Below are 19,986 nucleotides of genomic sequence, written 5' to 3'. Positions count from 1 at the left end.
TGTTAGAGGTCAACACACAGTCCTCTATAGAGATGTAGTTTGTTACAAATTGTCGTTTGTCTGTTAGAGGTCAACACCCAGTCCTCTATAGAGATGTAGTTTGTTACAAATTGTCGTTTGTCTGTTAGAGGTCAACAACACACAGTCCTCTATAGAGATGTAGTTTGTTACAAATTGTCGTTTGTCTGTTAGAGGTCAACACACAGTCCTCTATTGAGATGTAGTTTGTTACAAATTGTCGTTTGTCTGTTAGAGGTCAACAACACCCAGTCTTCTATAGAGATGTAGTTTGTTACAAATTGTTGTGTGTCTGTTAGAGGTCAACAACACATAGTCCTTTATAGAGATGTAATTTGTTACAAATTGTCGTTTGTCTGTTAGAGGTCAACACACCGTCCTCTATAGAGATGTAGTTTGTTACAAATTGTCGTTTGTCTGTTAGAGGTCAACACACAGTCCTCTATAGAGATGTAATTTGTTACAAATTGTCGTTTGTCTGTTAGAGATCAACAAACAGTCCTCTATAGCGATGTAGTTTGTTACAAATTGTCGTTTGTCTGTTAGAGGTCAACACCCAGTCCTCTATAGCGATGTAGTTATATAGTTTGTTACAAATTGTCATTTGTCAGTTAGAAACAGACATACAGGCTTGACACAATACCTGATGAGCATTAACATTTTCTTGCCTATTAATCTGAGGAAGTCGACATCACTGACATCTTTATATCTGTCTTACACGTGCAGAAATAGATAAATTTTGTGAGGTGTTCCAAACTTTTTGTCTCAGAAATGGAAGGTATATGGAATATTTATGTATTACTGTTCAATATTTACTGAAAGTACTCAGAGAATTTTGAGTTTTGAAATTGAAAATTAACAATATATGTAATTTCAATGTAGTAATTAATAAAAAATTGAGGAAATCTATACAAACGTACATACAGATCTCCTCCTACATTTCTTAAACAATCTTTTTAAAATATGGTATACATTATAGTCATGATATATATGTAGTTGTTTTTTCCTGGAAAGAAATTTGGATTTTATGTTTTTTCCAAAGTTTATTTTCCTTTGGTTTATTTCAGTATTTGAATTTTAGCCGGAGATTTACATTTTTCAACCAATTTATAGATATATGAAACATGGTAGACTTTATGATCCTGATACAATGAAGGTGTATATAGTTTGGCTTAGATTGTGAATTACATTTTGATTCAACCATATTTGTTATTAATATTATTGCTCTTTGTTTATTTCAGTAATATATTTTAATTCAAAGATCTATTTTTTTGACCAGATGTAGTAAGATAATCATGCTATAATGTTGTGTTTTCCTGAAAGGTATTTTGATTGGACAATTTTTGCAAAAGTTATGGCCCTTTGTTTATTTCTAGTTCCTGAATCTTGTCAGGAGATCTTCTACAGTTGCTACAGATTTCTTTGAAACTTGGTAGACAATTTGAACAAAAAATACTGAAAGTTGTGTTTAATGAGTTGGAGACTAACTCCTGATTACTTGTATTCCTCAAATTGTAAGAAAATTAAACATTGACTTGGAAATGAATAGTGAGGAGTAAAGCATGACACCTAATTATCTGCTCATAAAGTGATGCAAATCTTTTTCAGTATAAGATAGTGTAAACACTATGTGGCATTCTATGGTCATATATTGTTCTGTCTCATGGTCTCGGTAGATTGCAGTCATTTGTTTGGGATACAAAGCACTTGGAGGTAAATTAAATGATACCGTATTCAATTACAAGTGAATGTTTAAATTGAAACTGTCATGGGACCAGCAAACTACAAATGAAAATAACGGTTTGTAACAGCTTTCTGCTGTGTTCTTTAATTAATGTTTCCACATTTAGTAATCTGATGGTGTCCCTGACATAGCAGTAGGAAAAATCTTAACTCTTAACACATGAGATAATTAGTATTAAGCAAATTAAAACGAGATATTGACACTTTAAACAAAAAATATTCATACAAGCTATTGGATTAACACTGGAAAAAGTAAAATCACAAATGGAAATTGATCACAAATTTTATTTCCTAGTCTAGATCTCTCATGCACATACAGTTGACTTCATTTGTAAACAAATTTCTGTAAACTATGTAAAACAATTAATTATATCCAGATTTTGTTATTCCCGATATCCAAATTTCGTTATTCCTGATATCCAGATTTTGTTATTCCTGATATCCAGATTTTGTTATTCCCGATATCCAGATTTCCTTATTCCTGATATCCAGATTTTGTTATTTCCGATATCCATATTTCTTTATTCCCTATATCCAGATTTCGTTCTTCTTGATATTCAGATTTCTTTATTCCCGATATCCAGATTTCGTTATTCCCGATATCCAGATTTTGTTACTCCAGATATCCAGATTTCTTTATTCCTGATATCCAGATTTTGTTACTCCAGATATCCAGATTTTGTTACTCCAGATATCCAGATTTTGTTACTCCAGATATCCAGATTTTGTTATTCCTGATATCCAGATTTTGTTACTCCAGATATCCAGATTTCGTTATTCCCGATATCCAGATTTCGTTATTCCCGATATCCAGATTTTGTTATTTCCGATATCCATATTTCGTTATTCCCGATATCCAGATTTCGTTATTCCCGATATCCAGATTTCGTTATTCCTGATTGCAAGATTAGCATTTAGTGGCTTTTCTCCCACAGCTGTGTATATGTCATCAGACCAAGGCTTGTTCTCGTCGTGTGGTGCTTTCACACGGAAACACACTATCCTATCGGCTTTGGTGTTGCATCCCTCCAAGCAATTGTTGTAAAATAAATAATGTTTACAGGGGAGAAATACATTACTGATCAGAACTTGTGTAGAAATAAGTCTTTGTTATACTGATCAGAATTCATATATATAGGAATAAGTCTTTTTTATACTGATCAGAATTCATGTAGAAATAAGTCTTTTTTATACTGATCAGAACTTGTGTAGAAATAAGTCTTTGTTATACTGATCAGAACTTGTGTAGAAATAAGTCTTTGTTATACTGATCAGAATTCATGTAGGAATAAGTCTTTGTTATATATATACTGATCAGAACTTGTGTAGAAATAAGTCTTTGTTATACTGATCAGAATTCATGTAGAAATAAGTCTTTGTTATACTGATCAGAATTCATGTAGGAATAAGTCTTTGTTATATATATACTGATCAGAACTTGTGTAGAAATAAGTCTTTGTTATACTGATCAGAATTCATGTAGAAATAAGTCTTTGTTATACTGATCAGAATTCATGTAGGAATAAGTCTTTGTTATACTGATCAGAATTCATGTAGGAATAAGTCTTTGTTATACTGATCAGAATTCATGTAGAAATAAGTCTTTTTTATACTGATCAGAATTCATGTAGGAATAAGTCTTTGTTATACTGATCAGAATTCATGTAGGAATAAGTCTTTGTTATACTGATCAGAATTCATGTAGAAATAAGTCTTTGTTATACTGATCAGAACTTGTGTAGAAATAAGTCTTTGTAATAATTTCACTATAACAAATTTATTCGGAACTCTTGTGGGAGTCAAAATGTTACTTACTTAAATGATAAATCCTGATGAGTTCAGGATGGGACCAGAAATAATTCTTCCCAAAAACCGCTAACAACACACTAGACAATCTTGTCTCCTTCCACGAAGTATTTGTTTGTGATTAAGTAATATGATTCACGCTTTTATATGCTTGAAGACATTTGTTGAATTAAAATAAATTATAGAAAAACAGCATAAATCATAAATAATGACCTGTTTTATGCCGGAGTATTCCAAACTATTTTCGGTGCAAATTATTACGCTTGCTTCCTGGTTTGTGCGAGGGGAGGTAACTCATATACACTCCAGTTAATGCGATATTGGAAAGTCACCTTAAGCTTGAGCTCTAGATCTTGGATTGATAAAAATGGCCCTCGGCCGTCGATTACTGTTTTTAGTCTCAGATTATCAATAAGTGAAACCTCTGATTGTTTTACATTTGATACTTAAAATGAAAGTTGAATATATACTTCTGATTGGTTCATCATTTCCAAGAAATAGGGTACACAAAAATGGCCGTGCTGGTTGAGTTGGTTGAAGTGATTATGAGGCGAAACCTAACGTTAGCTTGTGTCCACAACAGAGATTCCTATAGCAATAAAGAGGTTGGATGTTTTAAATCAGTCGATAGTGAAATGCTTGCACAAAGTATATAACATGAACGTGCGATTCAACAAGTCACAGGAACAGATAAGGTAGGTCAATTCATCGGGAACAAATTAATTTCCGAGAAGAGTTTCTTCTAACGAAAGTTGTCAGATCTCTAATCAGGATACAGAACAGTTATTACACAGAGAGAAAGAAAAGAAGTACATTGAGTACAATTTAAAAACTTAGGAACCAAAATAAACTGGGAGAGTAATTCACAAGAATCTTATACATGTATAGGCAATCGTGATGTGGTTTATCAAGAAACATGACGGACATAACAGATTAATTGATCTAAGAATTAAACTTATGTATGCCAATTCAAGTGAGGTTTAAAAGTATCATTCTTCACCATTCATCACAACTTTAAAGCAACCACAGCCTTTTTTAAATAAATAAAATTCCTTAAAATGACATAAGATAAGCATCAGTAAAATATTCAGGAATGCTCTTAAAAAACAATAAAAATGTCTTCTTATAATGTGGCATTTTATATTTATATAATATTTGCTTTTCTCCTGTATTTCAATCCCTCATGCACAGCACCTATGAGTGGCCTCGACACTTTGATTATAAATTACTGATCAGTTCTGATGTAGAAATAAGTTTTGTTATGAATTACTGATCAGTTCTGATGTAGAAATAAGTCTTTGTTATACATTACTGATCAGTTCTGATGTAGAAATAAGTCTTCGTTATACATTACTGATCAGTTCTGATGTAGAAATAAGTTTTGTTATAAATTACTGATCAGTTCTGATGTAGAAATAAGTTTTGTTATAAATTACTGATCAGTTCTGATGTAGAAATAAGTTTTGTTATACATTACTGATCAGTTCTGATGTAGAAATAAGTTTTGTTATGAATTACTGATCAGTTCTGATGTAGAAATAAGTTTTGTTATACATTACTGATCAGTTCTGATGTAGAAATAAGTCTTTGTTATACATTACTGATCAGTTCTGATGTAGAAATAAGTTTTGTTATAAATTACTGATCAGTTCTGATGTAGAAATAAGTTTTGTTATACATTACTGATCAGTTCTGATGTAGAAATAAGTTTTGTTATAAATTACTGATCAGTTCTGATGTAGAAATAAGTCTTTGTTATAAATTACTGATCAGTTCTGATGTAGAAATAAGTCTTTGTTATAAATTACTGATCAGTTCTGATGTAGAAATAAGTTTTGTTATACATTACTGATCAGTTCTGATGTAGAAATAAGTTTTGTTATACATTACTGATCAGTTCTGATGTAGAAATAAGTCTTTGTTATACATTACTGATCAGTTCTGATGTAGAAATAAGTTTTTTTTATGAATTACTGATCAGTTCTGATGTAGAAATAAGTTTTTTTATGAATTACTGATCAGAACTGATGTAGAAATAAGTCTTTGTTATAAATTACTGATCAGTTCTGATGTAGAAATAAGTTTTGTTATACATTACTGATCAGTTCTGATGTAGAAATAAGTCTTTGTTATACATTACTGATCAGTTCTGATGTAGAAATAAGTCTTTGTTATACATTACTGATCAGTTCTGATGTAGAAATAAGTTTTGTTATACATTACTGATCAGTTCTGATGTAGAAATAAGTCTTTGTTATACATTACTGATCAGTTCTGATGTAGAAATAAGTTTTGTTATAAATTACTGATCAGTTCTGATGTAGAAATAAGTTTTGTTATGAATTACTGATCAGAACTGATGTAGAAATAAGTTTTGTTATACATTACTGATCAGTTCTGATGTAGAAATAAGTTTTGTTATAAATTACTGATCAGTTCTGATGTAGAAATAAGTCTTTGTTATACAATAAGTCTTTGTTATACAATAAGTCTTTGTTATACATTACTGATCAGAACTGATGTAGAAATAAGTCTTTGTTATACATTACTGATCAGTTCTGATGTAGAAATAAGTTTTGTTATAAATTACTGATCAGTTCTGATGTAGAAATAAGTCTTTGTTATACATTACTGATCAGTTCTGATGTAGAAATAAGTCATTGTTATACAATAAGTCTTTGTTATACATTACTGATCAGAACTGATGTAGAAATAAGTCTTTGTTATACATTACTGATCAGAACTGATGTAGAAATAAGTCTTTGTTATACATTACTGATCAGAACTGATGTAGAAATAAGTCTTTGTTATACATTACTGATCAGAACTGATGTAGAAATAAGTCTTTGTACTATCTCTGTCTTCCCTTCTGTTCTTCACCTGAAAAATGAACAATTCGGTTTTGTTCATACAGGTGAAACCAATAGATTTTTGATAAAAAAAAAGATTGACTGTCAGATTTGTTATTTGCCATTATGTGGAAATCTCTGTTCCAAACAGTAAATTGGATCATGTAACTGAAACAAAACTTCAAATACTGAAAACATGTTAGTAAGAGATAATTCAGTTGCAGAATTAATTGTTCCATTATGTATAATTAATTAAACTATTCACGAACATATTATATATGATATCAGCAGAATGGATTAATTTGAAAATCTCTAGTGGATATTAAACCAATTGATCAATTTATTATGATGAAATTTGAAATATGTAGAAATTATGCTTTAAAGCAAAAACTAGTGAAGAACAATTAGCGCGGTAGAAGGCCTTAAAGAAACATTAAAAGTGTGTATCAGCTACACTTCTGACCAGAAGTGATGTGTAAGACCTGTTTATGACTCTTCAGTCCATATGTTGGATAGTTGTGAACAATGACACATGACATCACTATAATTTTTGACGATGTAATATCTTTTATTCAACTAGGAGTATAACATACAACTGTAGGGGCTGCGGTGGCTCAGTGGTTAAGGTGTCCTGACACTTTATCACTAGCCCTCCACCTCTGGGTTACGAGTTCGAAACTAGTAACGTGTGGCAGTTGCCTGGTACTGACTGTAGACCGATGGTTTTCTCCAGGTACTCGGGCTTTCCTTCACCTCTAAAACCTGACACATCCTTAAATGACCCTGACTGTTAAAATATAACAATTTTGTTCCATCAACTTGTTCTTCTTAAGTTGTCATTCAGTCAAACCTGCTAGTGTTATTACATCAATATATCAATTATATCATCAAGCATACGTTGCCATTTCTTAATAACATATACATATACAGTCAAACATGTCTAATGTGACTTTCCAAGGGAACAGTTAAAAAAAGTCACATCAGACAGTGACACCATCGAGAAATGTTAGAATAAATTTTTCAAGCAGTCTGTCCAAGATTTAATTAATTTTCAAAAAGTTTATTTATTAAAAATAAATATTTTATTGTAATTTCAACTCAAACTAAGATTTTTGTTGATATGTTTTGTCAAAAATTTAATTTAATGCAAGGCTCCAAAAAGCAAGGTAAGATATCTTAATTTTCCAATGAAATTGTGTAAACCCAGGAACATTTAACAAAAAAAAAATTCAAATACCAGTACATTGTATATCAATTTTTTTTTTGAAAAGCAGCATTTTCAGACTTGTGTCTGAGGGTAAATCAAGTTATTGATTTTTATAACTGATTTGTTATTTTATAATTAAATCAATTCATCATTCTGTTAATGTTTCTTAACTTGATATAGGCTGTCAGTGTGATTATAATCTTGTCGTTTTGAGTTAAAAGTGACTTCACCAGCAGTGATGATAAATCTATAAATAGCGCATATAACCTTGCCAGAGATACAATATCACATCAAAAAGTATTTAACTTTTCTCTGAATCTTTCAAGAGATATGGAAGTTAAATCAATTGGATAAATGCTGTGTACATGTGATATGTGCGATTATGTAAGGTATATGCCTTCTGGGAGTTGTTAAAGGGATGTCAGTTGTAAGCAAGTAGTCAAGTGAAATTCCTTTTTTTTGGGAAGTCTCGATCACCTAGATCACGGTTGGGAAACTGCGTCACAAACATTACTAAGAGATGGCGAATGCATCTCTCGCTTCTCGGTATGTCCATCTTACTGTTTACTCTTATCCAGCGACATCCCATTTATTGATGTGATCGAAAGTACATCCAAGATTCTTCAACTCATAACGGATTACTCACAGAACATGTACGTATATGTGGCTGAAATGGGAAGTCGACGGATAAGAATAAAAAGCAAGACAGACTTATCAAGAAGCAAGAGATGAATCCGCCATCTTGTTGTTCTCTTAGTAACGTTTGTGAAGTAGTTTCCTCATCGTGTAGATGTTTGCATCGAAAGGACTTAGTACTGACATAACAAGTGATTCTTCACTCTATTGAGTCAATCTTAATGAAAGTCCATGGGTAAAATGAAAAAAAAAATAGCCATAAAAGTTGTTTAATAAAGGTTTAAAAATCAATAGGCATGTAAAATTAAGGTCATTATAGTCGCATTATACAGTGCAGGGAGTCTGAGAATACAGTTACAAAAGGTCATGAAAATCACCGAAACTCCGAATATGACATGACATGACATGAAGTCACTGGAAATGATCGGTCACTAAGGCAGGTTTCACTGACTGTACATACCATGGATTGGGAGCTTGAGGGGTGGGGGGGGGGGGGGGGGGGGATTAATTAAGTAAGCCAGCTGTCATATACCATGTATTGAATTGTGTCTTGGTAAAGGGGCAAGATTGCCTCCAATGTTCAACAATTTACTTGTCTGTACTGTCCTTATTACTATATAAATGACCAGTTATATATATTGATACATGTTGACAAATAACTTACGGATCAGATCAGAGGGTAATTAAGTAGGCCTAGTAGGTTCTATAATTAGTTGAAGTAGATTCTCTGTTTTGATGTAATGGAAACTTTATGAAGAATTTCCTAACATGAGATTGATTAAAAAGGCTATATTATGGACAGTGGGATGCATGATTAAAAAGACTTTGTTATAGACAGTAGGATACATTACTACACATAAATGTACTTGAGCATTAAAGTTCTCGGCCTATAATAACTTAACAATACTGTCTCAGTGATATTGATGACTCTGTATGTATACCAACATGACCAGTAGAAGGAAAGGCTGCTGGCCTCTTATTGTCTTCCTGTTCAACATAAAGGTTTTCCGATCGTAATGGTGTATTGATTTTTGGTGGGAACCTAATTGAATTTTACTTTGGTTTTCTTTGATTTGCATTGATATCATTACCATAGATTGTGTTGTACTGATGAACGGAGTGTTACTCTGATGCAGTTTTGCTGTATATTCTGACATGACTATCAGATCTGGTACACATGTTATATATATAGTGGTATTACAGGATGTACACTGTAAAATCTGTACAGGTATCTAAGTTCTGATGATAAATCCGAAATTCTATTGACTGTTAAATCAATATTTTACATCCTGATGTCTTTTGACTAAACCAGTGTATGATATCCTGATGTCAATTGACTGTTAAATCAGTATATGATATCCTGATGTCTATTGACTGTTAAATCAGTGTATGATATCCTGATGTCTACTGACTGTTAAATCAGTATATAATATCCTGATGTCTATTGACTGTTAAATCAGTATATGATATCCTGATGTCTACTGACTGTTAAATCAGTATGTGATATCCTGATGTCTACTGACTGTTAAATCAGTATGTGATATCCTGATGTCAATTGACTGTTAAATCAGTATATGATATCCTGATGTCTACTGACTGTTAAATCAGTATATGAGATCCTGATGTCTACTGACAGTTAAATCAGTATATGATATCCTGATGTCTATTGACTGTTAAATCAGTATGTGATATCCTGATGTCTACCGACTGTTAAATCAGTATATGATATCCTGATGTCTACCGACTGTTAAATCAGTATATGATATCCTGATGTCTACCGACTGTTAAATCAGTATATGATATCCTGATGTCTACCGACTGTTAAATCAGTATATGATATCCTGATGTCTACTGACTGTTAAATCAGTGTATGATATCCTGATGTCTACTGACTGTTAAATCAGTATATGATATCCTGATGTCTATTGACTGTTAAATCAGTGTATGATATCCTGATGTCTACTAACTGTTAAATCAGTATATGATATCCTGATGTCTATTGACTGTTAAATCAGTATATGATATCCCGATGTCTATATATTGACTGTTAAATCAGTATATGATATCCCGATGTCTACTGACTGTTAAATCAGTGTATGATATCCTGATGTATATATGATATGATATGATTATTAATTGATGTAGGCAATATGCCTCTAGATCCATATCTCAATTATTGGATTAAAATGTTAGTGTCTCTTATGGATATAGTGTTATAACCTGCCAAAGGGTTGTATTTTAGTTCAAGGTCCTTCCAGTGGTTATCAAGGTTGATTTTAAAGTATTTTATCGTTGGAGAAACAACAACGCGTTCATATATGTATAAATTGCATACCTTTGTTACATCAGCTGTTGATATTGATTTATTTAACTAATTCTAATGTTCTATCAAATTATACAGAACTATCAAAGCTTCTACGATGTCAGGATTGTCAAGTTTGGCCACGTGAACAGTATGACATTGGTGAATGAAATGGCTGAGAAGTTGACAACAATGTTGGGTGGAAAAATGGAATCCCTCCGAGTAAGTATCTCTACAGGAATTACATCATTTTGTGTGTGTGTGGTTTTTTTGTTTTTGTTTTGTTCTTTCTTTTGTTTTTCAGTCAAAATTGATGAACTTGAATTTTGGAAAAAAATTTCACACTTCCACCAATCATGTGTTGTTTTTTAAAGTCAGCTTTCTTTAACAAGTGTTATTAATCTCGGTAGGGTACATACGAGTGGCATTAATTATCAGCCTGAAGTACAGGTCCAAATGGATGTCAAAACAACGGGCCCATTTATCCAAATAACTTCCATAATCATGACTTGTAATTCAATTTTCCTGCCTATAACTTACTGAGCTCCAAGCAAGCTCATTCTTAAGTATTGACAGACTAATCAAATTTACTATCTTTTCCTGGCCTGATCCTAAGTGACTGCCATATTACCTTTAAACATCCATTCTTAAATTTTCATGCATCAATATATGATGGAATTTTGAAGGGAACATCCACATGGCCAAACACAAATTAGAAATATGAATTATATGGTTCCATTTTTTCATGCAGAGACCTGAAAGATGGCATCTATGGAAGAGAAATTTTCTTCATACCTAGACATTTTTGAAAATGCGTCCCACAGCAGTATCAAAATGCTATATAAAGTGTGATTTTATTCTGTTATAGAGTACTAGTGGATCCCACTTATTTTAATATTCTACTTTCCAGAGTAAAATACAGTCAAATCTGTCCAAATGAACATCTCTATTTAGCGACCCTCTGTTCTAAGCGACCATTTCAATTCCTCCAGAACGTTTACGCTATATATTTCAACTCTATTAAGCGACCTTTATAACACCCAAGTAGTTTTACTTTTCATGCAAAATGAGGGGAGAGGAGGCGAAGAGACGGTCTAGAATTCTGACGATTTTCTGACGTTTTATATATGATTATATCAATTTGCATGCGAAATATAACAATAAAGGAATGCATAAACAGTTAACTTGCTGTTAAATCCTGATTTGTTATCTTTTTTGAGACATTAAAACAGATATTTGCCAGTGAAAAAGTCACCGTTTTTAAAGTAGGAAATGCAGGAACGTAAATAATAAGCGGGGCGGATATCCGGACCAAGATTTCAAGAATTAAAAAAATATATATAAATAATTTGAAAGTAATCTAATTAACCAAAGAAAAATATAATTCTCATGTTAAATCGATGTATTTTGCTATGCTGAAAGAATTAAAAAAAAATACAAATAATGATGAAAAATTAGCACAGTAATGATTATAAAAAAAAAGATTTTCTTTTTTTTATTCAAAGTGGTGGTTCATGTTTCATATATATTATAAATCATTATTGCCAGTTTATAAAGTGAATAAAAAGCTTATGAACAATTATTGAATTTAAGATACCATCTCTATTACATTATTATGTAATTGAGACCACTCTCCATTAAGAGACCGTTTTTCAACTTCCCTTGAGTGGTCGCTTACATATTCGACTGTATTGTAATAACCGGGATCTTATAATATTTTCCTTGAACCAGAAGTTAGGGTCATTACAATTGGGAGCTGTATGACTAAGTGTAGAAAAAGGTGAAAAACACAGAAATAACATTGTACAATAGATATGTAACAACTAATGTAAAATTAAAATTTATTGATTATCAAATGGTAAGATGTCGAAACACTGTCATCAAGATCACATGATGATATCGCAGCTTATTTCTACTTACACTTTCAATCTCTGTCAGAAATTACGTTACACTGGAATCAGAGAACTATTGTAATGTAACATTAAGTTGTACTGATCAAAATTAAATTCAAATAATACACCATTGATCATGATTCATCGATTTTCTGATGAGAACATTGATTTTATTACCTTCGAATTCTCATAAATGTCAGGAACATTTTGGTTTGAGATGCTCATCATGCGACAGTCACTTAACCTGCAGTCATGCAAAGTCAGCTTTTTTAGTCCAAACAAAAACTCACATTTTAGTGAATATCGGCCTATTTAGATGTCGGCAAATAAAATAAAATGGTTTGATATATATATGAATCTTATTTCAGTAGTGTTTATTCCAAATAAATCTGCTTGACACCATATTTACTACAATCACGTTCAAATAGGAATCATTTCCAGTGCCATGCTGTCCAAATTGATTCCCACAGGAAACTTTTAATTTTATTGATTAAAAAACAAATATTTCTCTAAACGGAGAGTATTTGGTTGAAATCAGAAGGATTTCTCTTGCAACACTAGGTCTGATGTCCAAATTAAGAAAAGCATTATTGGCTTTCATGTGAGTAAATCTTGTTGACAGATATGACCAGTGTTTGTTCTCGAAATGATGTACCCTAGTTGTAATCACAAAATTTACTGACTTTGTCAAATGAAGACACCACAGTTGTGATGTAATACATATTACACCAATATAGGCACCACACATGTTGACCGACTGTGATCTCCCACCAAGCCCCAGGCCAGGGCAGGCACTGTAATTATGAAAGGTGGTGCGTGTCTTTCGTTTACATAATCATGCCAAGATCGAAGTGTCTGAGTTTTCCTAGTTTATTTAATCGATGACTGCTCAAATCCAGGATAAGTTTAACTCGGATTCCAGGAGATGTACCTAATCAGGATTTAGGGGAAATTTTAAGGCTTTTCTGTGGCTACCCCGCGTAATCCAGATTGAGTGATTGACACCTATGGATTCATGTTAGACCATATCATAATAAACGGGAAATTACTTAATTAATTAGTTGTTTTTTTACCTTTGGTGAAAAGACCTTTTGTTTTTTTGTTGTTTCTTTTTCTTATTATTATTCTTAGGTTTTTTGTAGTGTTTCTATCTTTTGATCGCTCAAAAAAGAATATTCTAAAAGCCTTTCAAATAAGTTTTTGGAAAAGGTACGAAGATGATTAATTTTCATTTTCAAGTCGGTCAAAATCCAATATGGCCAACATGACGTCATATGGTATGCCCGTTTGAATATTTCCTTTGATCTTCTTGGTATGCTGACTATTCACATTTTAAACTTCTTCTCAAAATCCATCAGTGGGATTGGGCAAAAACTTAAACGAAGTGACTTGGAGATGGTCCTGAACAAGTCTTGTTGGGTCCGTCCGAAGTATAATAAGACTGCCATGATGTCATATTTTAAAAGTTTAAGATGAAAATAACTTAAAAAGTATTCATAATACAGAGGTCATATATTTATATTATTGGTAGATAATGCTGCCTGGCACTAACTTTTTCTATTTACAGGTCTTAAGGTCAGAGGTCGAACAAAAAGTTCGCTGTGGGTTCCAAGGTCACCAAATTTTATTCAGTTTTGATTTTTTTTGAAAAATTCTTTCAGCTGATGTCTTTAGTTTTTCGGTAACATTTGCTGTTATGCAGACCATTTGCATTTTAAACTCCTTCTCAAAATTTCACCTGTGAGATTCAGCTAAGATTTGCCTGAAATGATCCTGAGATAGTACTAATCAAGTGTTGGTATTCACAGGTCGGTCCAAAATCCAATATGGCCACCATCTTGAAAAACACATTTTGAACTTCTGCTCCATTTCCATCGGTGCCATTGAACTGAAAATTGGTAGGGATGTTAAGGAATGATAGCTGACAAAGTGTTATTTTACAAACTCGTACAAACTTCAGCATGGTAGCCATAGCAGCTATTTAGTAACTGATATCACAAGATTGGTTATGCGAAATTTACAAGTTATCTCCCCTCTTTCGTCTGTTTTTTTGACACGTAATACTTGAAATAAAAGTAGAACTTGGGTGAATGCCATATTTGGAAATATTATGCCTATAAGTCTTTTGTAAGAAGGAGGTGAAAAGCCTGTCAATTTTCTAGATTTTCTAGAGAAAAATTCTGGATGTGGAAAAAATGTTATGATAAGCATGATATTACAATATCCCATATTGTAATAAGTGGGATATTATGATATCCGACATCATAATAAGTGGGATCCACTGTATTCAATAAACCAATCACACGAAGGTAATATATAACAAAAACTTGTATTCATCATTACATGTTGATAGCATAGTGTGGTACATCTGTCATTATTTGTCTGTCAGACTGGTGTTAGCATTTCCTTTAAAATGCTTGCTGTCCAGAATGACTGAATGAATTTTGACCATATTTGCTTTGGGAAATTCTTATAGATGATATCTGTCATAAAAACAGAGGTTGTCGATCTTTTAAGGGTACATTTTGGCTAAATTAAGGTAGATCTTCATCCCTCCATGTACAGAGGAAAAAGATTTTGATAACATATGGTCTTGAAAACCCAGAATAAATAAAATGTGACCTGTTATGGGAAACTAAACTATATATTTTAATAAGCTGCTTTTTCTTTTGCATGGATGAACTTATTTTGACAGATCTAGAGGATTCATCCATGGTTTGGAGAATTGGTCCATTTTGACAGGATCTGCGGATATTGTTTATTGGATGATGTTTTGTATATGAATCAGTTTTAATGTTACAGAAGTTAACAAAATCATATAATGAAGAATCTTTCAGAACTAAAGTAACTAAAGTAGTTCTAATACTGATTGTGAACGTATGCCATACATTATATAGCTTTCACAGCATCTGCCTGTCATGATCACTACACCTCTGATCTGGGCTGATGGGGCACGCTATGGGGATATGTATTCCATTGTGAAATAGAATTGTTTGACAAACAAGATAGGAACAAATGTTTTAAAATTAACCAATTGATACCAGACTTATTTAAGACATCAACATTGTATTCAAAATATAACCTGATCTACTGATAGCTTCTATATTGTATCACTGCAAAAATAACCTGTTTAGGGCGTCATGCAAATGCGAAACTCCAGTTTTCTAGCTCTACTTGTTTTCTTATGGTAAACATACCATACCACTTCGATGATGCATGTTCATTTGCCATGGATGCATCTTAAACGTGTTGATTATAGGCCTATACAAACACAATTAAATCATGAAGCTCCTTTAGTTATAGGTGTTACGTAGGAACCAGTTTACATGATACAGACGTATATCCAAAGACTAAGCTTACAGTTGCCTCACCTGTTGATTTCACATTTGGTTAGACGGACATCAGTGATGTTAGCTCAAGTAAGGCTGGTTTACAGAAGTCATTTTGGGTATATATATATATATATATATATGAAAATCATTCTTGACAAAATATTGGTTCTGTACTGGAAACTCAGAGGAATCTGTATTGGGAAGCCTTTTATTAGGTCATCTGACCCAAAGGGTCAGGATGACCTATAGTCATCATGCTTCGTCCGTCGTCGTGCGCCGTCCGCCGTCCGCCGTGCGTAAACTTTTCACATTTCAATCCTCTTCTTAAGTTCCACCAGTGGGATTAAGCTGAAACTTGCCTGAAATGATCCTGAGATGGTCCTGACCAAGTGTTGTTATTTTTCGGGTCAGTCCGAAATCCAAGATGGCCGCCATAGCCGCCATTTTGAAAACACATTTTAAACTTCTTCTCAAGTTCCACCAGAGCTGTTGGGCTGAAACTTGCCAGAAATGATCCTGAGATGATCCCGACTAAGTGTTGTTATTTTTCGGGTCGGTCCGAAATCCAAGATGGCCGCCATAGCCGCCATCTTGAAAAACACATTTTAAACTTCTTCTCAAGTTCCACCAGTGCTATTGAGCTGAAACATGCCTGAAATGATCCTGAGATGATCCCGACCAAGTGTTGTTATTTTTCGGGTCGGCCCGAAATCCAAGATGGCCGCCATAGCCGCCATCTTGAAAAACACATTTTAAACTTCTTCTCCAGTTCCACCAATGCTATTGAGCTGAAACTTGCCTGTAATGATTCTGATATGATCCCGACCAAGTGTTGTTATTTTTCGGGTCGGTCCGAAATCCAAGATGGCCGCCATAGCCGCCATCTTGAAAAACACATTTTAAGCTTCTTCTCAAGTTCCACCAGTGCTGTTGGGCTGAAACTTGCCTGAAATGTTCCTGAGATGATCCCGACCAAGTGTTGTTATTTTTTGGGTCGGTCCGAAATCCAAGATGGCCGCCCTAGCCGCCATCTTGAAAAACACATTTTAGACTTCTTCTCCAGTTCCACCAATGCTATTTAGCTGAAACTTGCCTGTAATGATTCTGATATGATCCCGACCAAGTGTTGTTATTTTTCGGGTCGGTCCGAAATCCAAGATGGCCGCCATAGCCGCCATCTTGAAAAACACATTTTAAACTTCTTCTCAAGTTCCACCAGTGCTGTTGGGCTGAAACTTGCCTGAAATGTTCCTGAGATGATCCCGACCAAGTGTTGTTATCTTTTAGATTGGTCTGAAATCCAAGATGGCCGCCATATCCGCCATCTTAAAAAACACATTTTAAATGGTCCAGACCAAGTGTTATTATTTATCGGGTCGGTCAGAAATCCAAGATGGCCACCATGGCCAACAGTGCCACTATATACTTGGTACAGAGAATGCATACTACAATAATATAAGGGTTTTAATTTAGAGTCAGATGACCGTTAAGGCCCCTGGGCCTCTTGTTACTAGTTCAGTATCAAGAGGTGAGCTGTTTTGGGAAGTTAAACTGTAAATGAAACCAGATCAACTGCAAAGAGTACCTTGTAAATCCTTAAAATCCTACCGCGTAGTTGAAAGATTATACCTTTGTTCTAGAGCATGCATGGATGGAGTTGAACATTGTGTAAGTGGAGTTTGTGACTCCCTCATTATCCCTTTATAGATTTTAACACTAATTGGTTTGGATCATCTTCAGGCTATATGGGCCCCAATTATATTGTGTAGCTGGAGGATGTTGCTCTTGTCATGTACTATATATTTTACAATGACAAGGTGTGCTATCGAAGCATCTGGGGCTCAGTTGTTGTAACATCAAGCCAGTAACTTGCAATTACTTTTATATTACTACCTCATGGAATTTTAAAGCCTTTCACTATGGTTTTAAACAATAAACCTACTTGTGACTTCTCTCTGAGCCCTAATAATAGTATACCCGAACACAATGAAATTTTAACCTGTCAATACTGTTTAGCAAGAATGTACATGCTTGTGCAACTGTCTTTGTGACTACAGAGTCTTGAAAAATGCTTGTACTTCCCTGGGGAAATGGTGTATTTGTAATGAAAAATTCTAGGTAATTCAACAATTCCATGCGGGTCATGTTGGCCAGCTATAAAAAGGATGGAAATTCAAATACCGCTTTAAATATTGCAGGTATGCTTTGTGTCTTTCTTGAAGAATAACACTTACACATTTCACAATTATTGAAGTAATGCAAAATATTTTGACAAATGCATGAATAATGGGCATGAATGAAAAATTGAAAAAAAATTGTATCCCACATTAAAAAGCCCAAAGATTATTGTGTGTTCATTATTCATATGGCAATAAGTGTTCACATAGTACAAGCCCTATCCATTGTGGTTTCATAAAAATACTAAAAAAATGTCTTTTTTTTTGTCCTGGCATAATAATGTTTCTAGGATTCGGTAAAGATATGAGATTTGTTAATTCCTTAGGAAATATATCAGATTCTGTAATTTTTGTCAGAATCCATTGTCAGTAACCCATGTTCCTGATGCTCACGGATAGAGACAATGGGACGATTGGTACACTTTGTTTCCCGAAAATATTTCTTCAGGAATTTAGACCAATCAGAAGACCGTTTTTTAGGGGTTTCGGTTCATCTTTATACAGTAACTGCAGTCTCAACGCAGTACCTTTCAATAGTGAAAGAGCTGTTTCAAATACATAATTTTAAAGTCTTTCAAAAATCATTGATGCTATTATGAAAAGACAAGTTGTGTTTTTGTCCGATAAATTCCTTGACCATTAGTAGCACATATATTGTATGTTCAGGTGGCAGCCCCCTTGATGCGGATCCCCAAAATATGTTTCAAGCAAAATATTTCAAAAGTATCATTTTGTGGTATTTGTTTATTAGCTATTTTCAGAGCCGTTAGTTGGTGAGCGTCAGGACTGTGGGTTAGTTGGTGAGCATCAGGACTGTGGGTTAGTTGGTGAGCGTCAGGACCATGGGTTAGTTGGTGAGTGTCAGGACCATGGGTTAGTTGGTGAGTGTCAGGGCCGTGGGTTAGTTGGTGAGCATCAGGACTGTGGGTTAGTTGGTGAGCGTCAGGACCATGGGTTAGTTGGTGAGTGTCAGGACCATCGGTTAGTTGGTGAGCGTCAGGACCATGGGTTAGTTGGTGAGCGTCAGGACCATGGGTAAGTTGGTGAGCGTCCGGACCGTGGGTTAGTTGGTGAGCGTCAGGACCATGGGTTAGTTGGTGAGCGTCAGGATCGTGGGTTAGTTGGTGAGCGACGGGACCGTGGGTTAGTTGGTGAGCGTCAGGACCATGGGTTAGTTGGTGAGTGTCAGGACCATGGGTTAGTTGGTGAGTGTCAGGGCCGTGGGTTAGTTGGTGAGCATCAGGACTGTGGGTTAGTTGGTGAGCGTCAGGACCATGGGTTAGTTGGTGAGTGTCAGGACCATCGGTTAGTTGGTGAGCGTCAGGACCATGGGTTAGTTGGTGAGCGTCAGGACCATGGGTAAGTTGGTGAGCGTCCGGACCGTGGGTTAGTTGGTGAGCGTCAGGACCATGGGTTAGTTGGTGAGCGTCAGGACCGTGGGTTAGTTGGTGAGCGACGGGACCATGGGTTAGTTGGTGAGCGACGGGACCGTGGGTTAGTTGGTGAGCGTCAGGACCGTGGGTTAGTTGGTGAGCGTCAGGACCGTGGGTTAGTTGTTGAGCGTCAGGACTGTAGGTTAGTTGGTGCGCGTCAGGACCATAGGTTAGTTGGTGAGCGTCAGGACCATGGGTTAGTTGGTGAGCGTCGGGACCGTGGGTTAGTTGGTGAGCGTCAGGACTGTGGGTTAGTTGGTATTTTTCTCACTTTTTTGGCTCTCAGTGTTTGATGGTTTAATGTGAAAGAATATTTGTCATGATAGGAAAAATATCAATTTAATTTTTACTGTAAAACCTGATATTTTACTGATAAAATCTTCACGATGAATAGGTTGTAACACCAATTTCAGAGTCTGGCATACAAGGACACATTTGTATCATCATTTCTTTCATCCTTATAATTATCCTTCTGGATCTTATCTGAGGATGGGAGGATTGTTTTCATCACTTTTCAAGGAATTCAACACAAAATCAATGTTCAGAAATTCAAAATTTGATTAAAATCATTAGCGCTACTTTGTAATTATG

The 19,986-nt window shown here is 34.4% G+C and overlaps 1 protein-coding gene across 1 annotated transcript in view; it reads left to right on the top strand.

The window, feature by feature from the left end:
• Positions 1 to 19,986, top strand: part of LOC117331742 (voltage-dependent calcium channel subunit alpha-2/delta-1-like) — a 141,827-nt gene that overhangs the window by 12,599 nt on the left and 109,242 nt on the right. The window contains 1 exon segment of the mRNA XM_033890610.1: positions 10,661 to 10,783. Coding sequence (XP_033746501.1) covers positions 10,661 to 10,783 — 123 coding nt within the window.

The sequence above is a fragment of the Pecten maximus genome, chromosome 7 (assembly GCF_902652985.1).
Source record: "Pecten maximus chromosome 7, xPecMax1.1, whole genome shotgun sequence".
Taxonomy (NCBI): Eukaryota; Metazoa; Mollusca; class Bivalvia; order Pectinida; family Pectinidae; genus Pecten; species Pecten maximus.
The sequence above is the reverse complement of the archived record's forward strand: the minus strand, read 5'-3'. Positions and strand labels throughout refer to the sequence as shown.